The sequence below is a fragment of the Dermacentor variabilis genome, chromosome 4, assembly GCF_050947875.1.
Source record: "Dermacentor variabilis isolate Ectoservices chromosome 4, ASM5094787v1, whole genome shotgun sequence".
In the NCBI taxonomy this organism is placed as follows: Eukaryota; Metazoa; Arthropoda; class Arachnida; order Ixodida; family Ixodidae; genus Dermacentor; species Dermacentor variabilis.
Window position 1 is genome coordinate 120,877,942 of NC_134571.1, and position 12,948 is coordinate 120,890,889.

The 12,948-nt window shown below is 44.4% G+C and overlaps 1 protein-coding gene across 2 annotated transcripts in view; it reads left to right on the forward strand.

The window, feature by feature from the left end:
• The window catches only part of LOC142579685 (low-density lipoprotein receptor-related protein 4-like), a 222,404-nt gene that overhangs the window by 196,180 nt on the left and 13,276 nt on the right, over positions 1–12,948 (forward strand). For both annotated transcript variants that reach the window (XM_075690146.1, XM_075690147.1), the window contains exons 18-23: positions 1,287–1,476; positions 2,174–2,305; positions 5,134–5,271; positions 6,492–6,750; positions 8,975–9,137; positions 10,974–11,193. In XM_075690146.1, coding sequence (XP_075546261.1) covers positions 1,287–1,476; positions 2,174–2,305; positions 5,134–5,271; positions 6,492–6,750; positions 8,975–9,137; positions 10,974–11,193 — 1,102 coding nt within the window. The remainder of the gene's footprint in view (positions 1–1,286; positions 1,477–2,173; positions 2,306–5,133; positions 5,272–6,491; positions 6,751–8,974; positions 9,138–10,973; positions 11,194–12,948) is intronic.

Sequence of the window (12,948 nt, forward strand, 5' to 3'; positions counted from 1 at the left end):
AATTACTTTTCTCCGCCTTGCGGGTTTCCGCAGAACCTTTATGTCAAACTCGTGCCTTTGTTTCGAGTTGTTCACAGATTCTACTTCGCCCTTCCATCTGCTAGCCACTTGGTTAGCTCAAATGGTAGAGCGGCTGCCCCGGAAACGCGGTGGTCCCGGGTTTGAGTCCCGGATCAGGACGAATTGTTCTTCAACTGCGAGGCTTCTTTCTTGAGGAACCCGTATGAGTTTCCTTTGTAGCAATTGCTACGAACGCGTGGGTGTCTGATTTTCCGTTTAATAAACATTCGTTTGCTAGCAAAATTAACAAGCATGGCGTCACGTGAACGCATCTCACGCGACGACCTCGAACACTGGCTGTCAAAATCCTGGCGTGTGGAAGATCCGCAGAAGCAGCGAGCGATTTGCCTTCGTGCTGGCTCTCGCTTCAACGCGAACTAAGATGCGAAAACACAGCGCACATGAAACGACCAGTCATCGGCCCGCCTAGACTCCGTAGCACTTCGCTTTCAAGACAGGGCCCGCGCGGCCACGCACGACCACGCCGCTACCACCGGAGTAGAACGCCACTCTCCCCCTTACCCTCTCTGCTGCCTTGCGCGTGATGGAAGACGACGCCCTCCCTTACCCCCCCCCCCCTCGCCTTTCTCAACTGCGGTGCGAAATAGAGCGACCATCCTTCTCTGCTGAGTGCCCCAACTTTTCGCTCGCGCGCGCGTCCCTTGCCCGTGTTTACCGTGGGCACGGCCTGCCGTGCGACACCGTGACTGAACTCCTGCACCCCTCGGGCTGCCCTTCACGCCACAGGACACTTCTACGTGCGCTCCTGACATTCGCCGAGGCTGTCGGCCTCGCCGACCGCCTTTAGCTCCATCACATTTCCGCGGCGTGCTGCTGTTTCTGGTGCTCCTTCTCTCCCCCTACTTTCATTCCCTACCCCCTGTGCAGCGCGGTTGAGGTGTCCTCTGCTGAGAGACAGTTACTGCGCTGCACTTTACCCCAACCTTTCCTTCCCATACACAAGAATCTCCTTCTCTCTCTCTCTCTCCTTCTCTGCTGACACTCGTGCGCTTTCACTCGCACCAACAGCGCACGACGTGCGGCATCAATGTTGTCGCACTTGGACTTTATTCGGAACGCCATAGCGACGCCGACAGGGAAAGTGCGCCTGGAGTTTCGATGTAATTTCTATCGCAATAATACTGTAATAGAATGCCTCCTTCTTTTCCACTTTCTAGAGGTGAATGTCACGCCGCTACACCAGCAGACGTGTCTTCCTCGCACAGGTGCTCATGTCCCACGACCTTCCTCACCCGTTCGGGCTTACGGTGTTCGATGGCCGCGTCTACTGGACCGACTGGGACAAGAAAGCCATATTGTCGGCCGACGCTGCTACGGGCGAGAACAGGAGAACCGTCCTGCCGGGCCGCGATGGCCTTCGCAACATACTCGTCTTTCATCGAAACAGACCTTCAGGTGCGGACGAGGCGACCTCTTGCACTTGCCCCCCCCCCCCTCTCCCCCCAAATTCGCTCTCTCTTTCTCTCGATCCTACTGCGCGCGCACTCTTGAGAACCACAGCTACGCCGTTCCTGTGCCAAGCAATAACTAGCGAGTTCGACTTCCCGACTATAGCTCGTGTGCGGATATTAATGTGCGCGTTAAAGAAACCAGGTGGTCAGCCCACATAGTCGCAGCGTGCCACTACGGCGTTCCTTTTGGACCGATATGTAGCTTTGGGACGTTAAACACCGCCACTTTATTGCATCCTCTGCCGTGATTTACAACTTTCTTTGGAGCGCGATACGCCATTTTCGTTGGGACTTGTCTGAAATTGTATTTTACGAAATAATTACTCTGGTTGAAAACGTTTCGAGTGATTAGTGCGTACCTCTGAGGCAGTAAATAAATAATGGACTTCTACTGTTCAGCCTTCATGAACTGCCGAAACTATGACGTAAACAAAATGCGCATAGCCTCCTGCACTGCTCTGTAATGACTCTAGAAGGATCAGAAGGCACACGTAAGAGCGCCTTCGTTGCACATTTCGGCTCCTAAATCCCTAGTGCTTGATCTTAGGACGTCTTCATGGCGTCCAGCAGCTAGTTAATTCATGCAAGTACTATGAGCGAATCACTGATGATCTCTCATAATTTTTTTTTCTCTTTTCCAGTACCAAACGCATGCTCGTCGAATAACGGCGGCTGCAGCCACCTGTGCCTTATCGCGCCCAAGCCAAAGGGTTTTGTATGTGCCTGTCCCACTGGGACGATGCTCCTCAACGACACCAAAACATGCTCAAGAGGTGAGCACCGCATGACCACTCCCACTGCTTTTGCGGTTTCTGGTGAGTGGCAAGATGTGAACGAGGCGTAAATATTGCTCTCTCGAGACCGAGTACGATATGAAGATAGCTATGGCGAAAATTTCTTCTAGTCATTTTTTGGTGTTTCTGTGGTTCCTAAGCACTATACGCCTGATTATTATTGGTGAAATAATAAAACGTTATTTTGTCCTTATCCGAAGGTCTCCTGCGAATATTCACCTTACACATTATTCGTAATCTTTCAAGTATGTATCATGCAATCTTCTGGGAAGTTTTACTTGAAGCAATTTGTCCACAGCCCAGATGAAATCCCTTCTGCTGGAAGCATCGACGGCACGTTAAACATTTAGTAAAGCTTCATTTTTATTGCACACAAGTTTATTCAAAGTGGCACTGGTTAAAATTATACCATTTAATTAATTAGTATCATGCACATAGACCTAAATTAGGGCCTGCACTCATATCTCTAGTTCTGAGTAAACGTGGCTGTAAACGTGTACTTGCAACCAGTTCTTGGTGATGAGTATTATTTCTACCACTTTTTCGCGTTTGGTAAAAATTAAGTTCGTTAATTTGTTCATTGAGTTCTTAGGCATCATCATGTCGGATACTGCCAGAGGCACATACAGTCGCAAGAGAGCGGCTCCACGGAGATTTGTCTATATAGTGTAGAAACGTCTGGGACAGAGCACTTCGGCTTGTAGTTTTAAGACATCACTATTCAGCGCTTGGAAACGCAATATAGAGAAACGCGTTAAATAGCGCTACATAACCTTTGTAAGTTCGATAAGCTGTCCCTCCCATCATGCTGACGATTTCGTCACATTATAAAAAGACAACCAAGTTTAAAAACGCATCTGTGACACATCACATAACAAGCATAAATACCACGCATGTGCAAAATAACACAGCATTGACCGGAGACACTTTTTAACAATACTTCCTCCTGCGAGAACTATGTCAGAGTAAGTGCCTTCACTACAATTTTAACGGTCATTCACCTTAAAAAGGTGTTCGTTCATATGAATGACTGCATGAACATCGGCGCGTGAATGGTGACTTCTGAAAAAAAAATGACACAGCGAATGGTGCCATAGCAAACCAGTGGGTTGCAAGACCAGCTGAGCTGCGAGATATACAGGGGTGGCGAAAAGTTTCCAGGCCACAGCTTGCGCGAACACGTTGACTTCGTGCCCATGCAGCATGTTATGTATCGGACTGTAAGAGCCCCAAGGTTTTTCTGAACAGTGTAAGGGACACTGTTTCTCACCACCCACAGCTTCCGAGTGACAAACTTACTCCGGAAGCTCCGCAACTTGCGTGAGAGTGAACGTTGTCGAACACGCTGTAGCCTCGGAATTTTTTTACCACCCCTGTACGTGCTTCAGTTTCCACCACCGAATACCCGTCGGTTTATATGAAAGGCGCAACAGCCCCTGGCCAGGCGTCCGGCTTTCCATGGGTCCATTGCTTAGGAGGAGGAGGAGGAGCAAGAAGGAATAGAAAGAGAAGGCAGGGATGTTAACCAGAAATGCGTCTGACTGACTACCCTACTCTGGGGGACGGGAAAAAGGAAATAGAAAAATAAAATAGAGAGAGGGAGAGGAGAGAAGGAAAGCCGCGAAGAGCTCGCACACGCAAGCGGAGGGCCCCGTTATTTAGTAGAGGTTCGTAGAGGTTCGTACAGACCGACATGCTGGCTATGACAGAACCAAATCAAGCTAAGCACCGCAACAAATCTCAAAAAGTATTGCCGCCGGTTCCATTTCGACGGTTTCGCATCAAGTGGTAGTCCTTTCCAAGCGCTGAGGTAGCGCATCAGGCGAGAACTTGGCCGGGAATGCACTTGTACACATTTTACCGGTAGGTACCCGACAACAGCCTCTCGTCTGCCTCCGACAGCTGCGGCAGGCACTCTACTAGAAAGCCGTCTGTGGTTGGACATGGGGGCCGAGAATCATCCCAGAATCTATAGGACCCCCTTTAGAGTTGCGAAAACCCCTCAAGCAGCCGTGCATCAGGTCGAGGGACATCTCTACCCATTACAGAAGCTGCTGGGTTCCCGGTGGCACCGAGATTCGAACCCAATACCTCCAGCCTACGAGGCAGATGTTCTACTTGTAGGTCTACGCTATGGTAAAAAAGCTTGCATCGCATATATGGTTGCAGTGATGTGTATGTGGGAAAGTGCGGAAGATGCATCAACGATAGTGTCAGGGAACATCACGCATTGTTACAAGCTTCATGGTGGTAAGATATTGGTGACTGTTGTAAACAATGCACTTGCTATCTGGTTTTTAAAGGAAGTGAGATAGTTTTCGGACACCGAGGTACCCTACATTTTGAGCTCGTAGTATCATACTATATCAAGGAACGGGGGAAGTGTGCTTCAGTCAACCCACAATAATTTTGCACGACACAAACTTCGCCTACATTTATAATTGCTATTTCACTGCGCTGTTTGTTTATAATTTAGGACATTTTGTGTCGTGCGTGGTTCCATTTATCGAACCTGTATCTATCCTCTGCTGCGCGTGCGCATGAAATTGTGTAACTGTACAGTCCTTGTATTCCATAAAAATCGTAAGTTGTGAGTAAAGCATGTCCTGTCTGCTCTTATGTAACCTTTTGGCGGTGTGTCAGTGTAGTTCAAGATCTGTTCATCATGAACCTTAACCAACGTACCCGAACAGCCATCATGTTTATTCACATCTCTGTGTTAAAATAAATTTTCAGTGTGTGTTCTGTGCTTGCTTGCCATTTTGCTGAGCCATTGCCGATTCTGACTGCAGACCCCGTCCTTTCAGGAATGAGACGTTTCCTTATCTTCTCTCGTAGAACGGAAATACGAAAAATGTCTCTCGACGTGCCTTACTGGGCAGATGTGGTTATTCCGCTCAGAAATCTACGAAATGTCGTCGCCGTTGACGTTGACACGAGTGATGGTTAGTATTACGTGTTAATATGTTATTATCCTAGTGTTCATTCGTGTGTTTGTTTTCGTTAGATATTGATGCAAAGTCCTAGTGCCAACTGTCGTTGCGATATATGCACCAGCGAGTATTATCACGTTAGGTAGGTAAAGGGGATTTGTCTCGAGAGGTTAGAAACAGTACGCCTTCGATTACCCAATTTCCGAATTCTATGCCAAGAAATATAATAAGCTTTCTTTAAAGTAAACAAATAGTGATGATAAAAACAAATACTTTACTACGCTTGTACTTCAGAATATACCTTCAAAATGTTTCTGTGCTCGCGGATCAGCTTTGCTCAACAAAAAGGGCCCTAAAGATTTATTAAAGAGCTGACGACATTCTACCAAAACTCATGCATACGCGAACAAGTGTAGATTCCATTGAATTGTGGCAGCTACTTTACTTTATTTCTGACACCTTGACTCGGCTGATCGTACCAAGCACCAGTGTCTTGTAAAGCTGTCCATCAGATGCATAGAAGCATTGTGCATAGACTACTCCTGCATAATTTACGGTACACTTTATATCACCAAAAACGTACTCTTCTCACGTGCTAAAATCACCTATACAATAGCGCCCAAATGAAAAATTTAGCGCATATATAGGCCGGTCAATTTCTTTTGTTCAATTTTTCTGTACCTGTGTGTCCTCCATCGTTATAACGATTGCACCTGTTTGTGCAACTTGCCACCGTTTGAATCCCATGACACATTGGCAACAATGTTCTGCGATAACGTGCCGCAAGAAAATATAGCACGCGAGCACATGTACAGCTTCTGCCACATAGCTTTGTGAAGGCATGTATGTGTTTCCGTTGGTTGCTCGACCCCTCTTCATCTTCTACTGATATTCTGCGTTTCTTAGGAGCGTTTATCCATTAGTTTGTTGGCCTCCGAGACTCCTTTCAGATGTTAGGCATAAATTGTACGGCGGGCCACAAAGCACAAGTTTCGCATATATACGATGGCGGGAAGGAAAGAGCGCTCAATATGTCTCAAGCATGCAGCGTTGCAGCCTGTTTATCTATCATTTCATTTCAAACTATACTAATTAGGTTTGCAAGCCATAAAAGCAATTCCAGCTGCCGGAAGATGCAGCATAACTAATTGTTTCAACAATATGTAATGCTTTCCCGCTGTGCTTATTGCTAGCTGTTTCAAACAGTTCTTCCCAACTTTCCCCATCAACAGAACAAATTTACTATGCCGATGCCGAACGCCACGTTATTCAAAGCTGTGATACAGACGGAGGCCGCGTAAAGGACGTGGTCTCTTTCGGTTTGGAGACGCTTGGAGGCCTCGCTGTCGACACCATCGGCCGCAAGCTCTATTGGACAGACTCTGGCAGGAGCCTTATAGAGGTATCCGAATTGGACGGAAAGCACAGGCACGTGCTCGTCTGGAAAGATGTCGACAGTCCACGCGCAATCGTGCTACATTACGAAAAGGGGTGAGCCTTGTATTGTTCATTCTTTGCATCCATTGAACATAATAAAACTGATGCGCAATGCCACGAAGGGACCGGACTTAAGCGAGAAAACAAAACACGACGTCCGACCGCAAACCATCAATTGTTTTATTTTTGAGAAAACGGGCCATAATACAGTTGATAGTTTACGATCGGGTGTCATGTTTTGTTTTCTCGCGATGTCCTTTCGTTCTTTACGCAACAGTTTTATTATGTCTAACGAAGTGTACTACTGCGAAATTTTCCTTAATTACATGTCTTGGACAATTTCTTGCTAACTACATTGTGTACTATATGTTATTGTGTTCGAAACTACAAATAGTATAAAGGGTTTTGTTATAGTTTAATAAATGTAGTAAACATTAAAACAAAACGTACAGATGGACTCATGCACTTGCCTAATTGTTCAGTCGGCCGAGTTGGCCACCATATATAGCAACAAAAAAAGTCACGGGCCGCCACCGCAGTCAGTCCCCGCATGGTAATTACGCACGCTAGGTCTATGAGCTATATGAAATACATGAGCGGACCCAAACAGCTACCGCAAGGTAGCTGCTGCGGACGCTGGCGCAGTCGTTAGCTGGTCAATCGAATAACTCTATATACATTTGATTTCGTCTTTACCTGAAAGTAGAGCGTAACATCTAGTAGTTTGTACTACATGTGATTCTATTTGGGTTCTTTGATTCCCCCGAAGCCGTCTATGATCTTAAGCAAGTACGACAGAGACTGTACGACGCCAGTTTCCGTCAGGAAATGTACCAAGACGTGTAGTGGGGCGTCTAATATAACTCAGAACATGTCCTTCTTTGTTTTTTTTTTTTGCTCGAGTTTTAGTGAGAACTGCCATGTGAAATAAAAACATGTCGCGCTACCACAGTGATTGCCAAACTACCGACACCACATGGTGGTCTATGCTTCGTCAAGAAGTATTTTTCAGACCTTTGTAATTATAATCTGTACCATCACCAGAACCTTTTCAATCTCGCGCACCCCATAGGTGTGTGAATATAAGCCCTTCATGGATAACCGTTTTTTCCCTGAACAATGCTAGGTGACCTTGGCGAAACTTCTGCAGTGCGCGTAAGCGCTTCGCTCCCTTCCTTTAAAAACGCAGTACTTTTGCAACATGAGAGGTGTACCAATGAGCGTGGCAGGGCATGCAGCATAATTTCCATTGCCATCACACTGCACTACTAGTTCCGAAATAATTCGCTCAACTAGCATTCACGTATTGCTGTAAAAAGGCGCCAATACTACCGTAGATTAATACTACAGAACCCCTTTGGAGCCACATCTACGTTTGTTATGCTGACGTAGGAGCATGGCCGAAGTGTCGCAAATCCCGTGCTCAAAGAGGGCGTCTACCACAAAATTCCATTGAATAATCATTCTAGCTCTCTTGAGCAACAAACAGGCCACGAGAATATACATAAGGCAAAATTCTCTCGTGGTGCACTCGAGAATCGCTGAAATTTTCTAAAGAAATGTTCCATACCCAAACTAGAGAACTTGTACATGGTTTTACTTCCGTTAGACTAAGAGATCACATTGCTATCCAAAGTTTGTTCAAATGTTACTGTGAGTGACACGTTTATGATTAATATCGGTCATTCATGCAAATAATGCACTCTCTTTTTTTTTGCTTAGAGAGCATTATTCCTATTCGGCTCGCGAAGGTTAGCTGCATATTTGCTTCTATTTGCATTATTTCAGTGTCAGAGTACCGTTAGCTCTTGTCAGGTTATTCCGTCCTGTTTTCTAAACGTCTTTTTTCAGATTTGTGCTGTCTTTTCAAATGCATTTACACATGGCTACAAAGTCTGTTTACTATATAAAATTACTCATAAGGTTTTTTTTAAGTGTATATGTGCTTCAAATACTTTCTTCAAAATCATCACGGTTACTCACTCCACCGTGTTCATGTATTGAATTGAATTGAATTGAATTTTATTTCTCGTGCAATCACACGAAAGCAGGCTGAGACTAAAGGCATAAAGCCTCACAGAGGCCTCAGCCTCCGTAAGCAACAGGTTCGCGTTTGCATAGCCTTCTGATAGTAGTCCTTCTGATAAATAGTAGCAAATATGTTTTAATCCGCTGTATAGCTATTCCTAAAACATGATCGAAATTTGAGCTCTTCACGAAACGCTGAAATCCGCTGCGTTACACTTCTGTCAGCTCATGAAGGCATGTTGGATCGCAGTGCTATGTTTTGGACTGACTGGGGAAACAAGATCCGAATTGAATCAGCTCACATGGATGGAGAAAACAGAGCCCTCCTGGTCCAGGACGGCTTGGGTTGGCCCCACGGGCTTACTCTTGACAAAGAGTCATCGCGCCTTGTATGGGCTGATGCCAAGCTGCATGTGAGTCCAAACTGCCTATCTTTCTTATATTAGTTTTCGCAGTCTTACCTTGTCGTTGTTGCTTCTTAAAAGGCGCACGACAGACTTCGTCAGTGTGCACAAGGAATTTCACCCGCATATAAAATAAATCTTTGCGGTTAACTGTTGTCAGCATTTACGTGTTATTTACTCATTTATTTCTTTATTTTATTTTTTCGTTGCTTTATAAACCCTCCGAGTTGTAGGTATTAAAGAGGAGAGCGAACAATGAAAGGCAAAGATGAGTATGCACAAATTATGCATAAGAATGACGTGGGGATTTATTATTCCGAGTAGCATATTTGTTTAAAACAAGAACTGATATGAACATGTGACACCATGGACCACTTAAATGGTTTTGTGCCATTGATTTATCGCTTCTTTAATTTAATATATATATATATATATATATATATATATATATATATATATATATATATATATATATATATATATATATATATATATATATATATGTTTAAGTGGTCCATGGTGTCACATGTTCATATCACTTCTTGTTTTAAACAAATATGTTACTTGGAATAATAAATCTCCCCGTGTGTGTATATATATATATATATATATATATATATATATATATATATATATATATATATATATATATATATATATATATATATATATATATATGAGTACTGGAGGAAAACTATTAATGAGGTGTATGTAAAAGCGGTAGCATGCACTGGCCAACTTGGGGACCAGACAAACTCAATCTAGACACGTCGTCGTCCTCAGATCAGCCTGCGACCGCTTATCGGTACGGCCCGCTAGATACAAGTGCCCATATCTTCAAAGAGCACGTACACTCTAAGAAACGTTTACACCCTTTGGGTTGTACCTTGCCACACAACAATAAGCGTCATGTGTCTTATCCGCATTTCCTTTCTTTAACGCTGTATGCCCGGTACTTCCCAGTAACGAACGACATGCGCGTGATCAGTATGACGGAGCATTCTCGACAGGAAAGTAGCGGGCGCGGCGTTTTCCAGAAAGGAAACGCAAGCAAGGCGGATGACGATTATCGTTGTGTGGCAGATATGCACCCCAAGGGGTGTAAACTTTTTTAGAGTGTATCAATATACAGGGCGTCTCACGTAACTTTAGCCAAACCTTAAAAACATGCGCATGCCACGTAGTTGGACAGAACCAAAGTAATGTTGTTTGCCGTAGCTTGGAGATACTAAGATTATTTATTTCATTCTACTCATCGCAAATAATTAGTCCTAATTATTGATGAACTTCTCATATATTAAAATTAGATGAAAAGTGTCAATCAAAAGATTGTAGAGTGGCATGAAAAACTCCCGATAATGGTTTCTGCTGCTCAGTACGTGCTAGATAAAAGTGTTTTTCCGAGCGTGAAAGAAGCCCACGAGTACACGCAGTGCCTCGAACGGGCAGTCGAGGGGCAATTCTACCTGAATTTTCGGGATTCATTGACGCTTTTCATTACTTTTGTCATGTCCAGCTACTTGGTATCTGCCTATTTTTAATGTCCAGCTAAAGTTACGTGGGACACCCTTTATATTTCCGATACCACAAAAGGCTTTATAGTTGGTGTTAATATGGGAAACTCGAAGATATCACAAGACGGGTCTTTCCGGTGTTCAGACTCATCAAGCTAGAGGTTTTTCGGCCCCGTGCCGACGTTTATGCGTTTTATTTCTGAAACAAGTATAATAATGCTCTCCACAAGCAACAATTTCAGTCACAACAACAATTGTCTTGACCTTAACTTGTTTTCTGTAAATATATATATTAGAGCAGCTTCTCAGAAAGTGAAGTTTCCCTTTATAGGTTATCGAGTCAACTGGCCTTGACGGAAGGAATCGCAAGGTGCTTGCACGAGACGTCGCCCACCCGTACGGCGTGTTAGCGTTCTCCGGACACCTGTACTGGACCGACTGGGAGACAAAGGCCATCCATCGATCTGACACGAACGGCCAAAATGGGCAGACGATAAGGGCGAACCTGGCTGGTCTCATGGACATACACGGTGTAAACACCCAGTACAGTGGTATGCGCCCTATTCCATACCGCCTAGTTATCTCACGACTTCGACTGCCGAATATTTGAATGAACTATACCTTAGCCGTTCATCCTCTGGTACAGATACCGTAACAGTCACAGCAGCAGTCTGAGATAGTATAGCAGCGTTGAAATAACCTTTCTCAATGAAAATGCTTGCTCCTAAAAGCTTTAGAGATAGAATGAACTTTAATGTCCAAGGGATAAGGTGATCTACCCACCTCCCGACACGCAGGTCAGGGGACGAGTACCGAAGCTTTAGAAAAACACCTGCTCGAAAAACAATGAAAAGTCTAGGCCAGGCTATAAAATTTATTCAGGAAACATCAGCGATGCGAAGATAAGCAATACTTGCTTCCATGCAGGCACGACACACACCGCACGTATCGCTCATTCATTTGCTTTTTTTCTATTTACGAGCTTGCTTTCTTTTCTTGTGTGTCCTAATAACATTATAAAGCTTTTACGGTAATGGGTTGTATGAAATACTTTTAAAAAATTCGTATTTACGCCCGAAGGACGAGACACTGACTGCGATCGATAGCACGGTGTAGCGTCGCGCTTGAACCTCTCGCACGGTGTTGTAACCATACGAGGGTCCGACTAACGCGGACGTGACATACGCCGGTGTGGCAAAACTTCTTGCACCCTTGTATGTTTTGATGCACCGTGTAGGGCACGTAGCGGTGCATGTATCGCACATGCAACACCACTACGCCGCCCGTAAAGAACCGGGCTAGTAACCGTGCATCACTTTCAGGTTCAAACGCCGATATTGTTTCGTACTTTTAATATTTAATAATCTGAGAAGTTTTGTGATAAAAGGCGTGGCCTGTGAATATTTTGTTTCGTGACATTTATCTGTGGGCTGCCATTCTCGGAATTTCGAGGAATAATTTATTCAAGAACGTGAGTCCAGAAGGCAAGTGTGAGCAGCTCCAGTGATTGAATAGTGCAGCAATATAACCTGCACTTACGGCATGGATTAGCATATAGCATACATATCCCTAAATATTTGCGGAACCATGGAAACGCCACTTTGACAACAACGACGAAAAATTGCTTGGTGTTTCCACATAAGTGGTACCGCAACAACAACAAAAAAGAACAAAAAGAAGCAGTGAACGCACAACCACCGATGGCGAAAACGGAAGCGCACACTTTGGCGTACATAGGCAGAGTCGTTCTTCAAGCGTATTATTTCGTTCATCCCCAGAAATTCGGGAGATTAGCGATCTATATGCCTAGCACCCTCTGTCGTTGCCGTTTGCTCGGCGCGACGTAACTAAATGAACACCCCAGTCTTAAAATGGAACCTTTTCAAAAAACGCGGTTATCATTTATGATTTCATATACATTTGAAAAGCGCTGATTTCGCCTCACTGTATCATGAAGGATATTGTAGTAACTTCACATTGGCTGAACGAAAAGAGTTTCAATGACAATTCAGGTTTGCTTACCCTACAATAAGGAATACGACATACATGTTCTGTCGAAATTTTCAATATGAGAGAAGTTTTACGAAAGGAAATATTGTTATCCAAGAAAGTGTAGCATAGAGGCGTAGATTTTACGTCATGCTGATTTGCTCTTCATGGATGAAAATTTAATTTCTTGCGACGAAGGATGCTGAATGTGAAGCAGCTAGTTTTCAAGTACCCCCTGCGGAAAATACAAGCAGCCACAATTTGTATTTTGTACAGTTCCGCTATAACTGAAAACATTGTTGAACTGTAAAGATGTC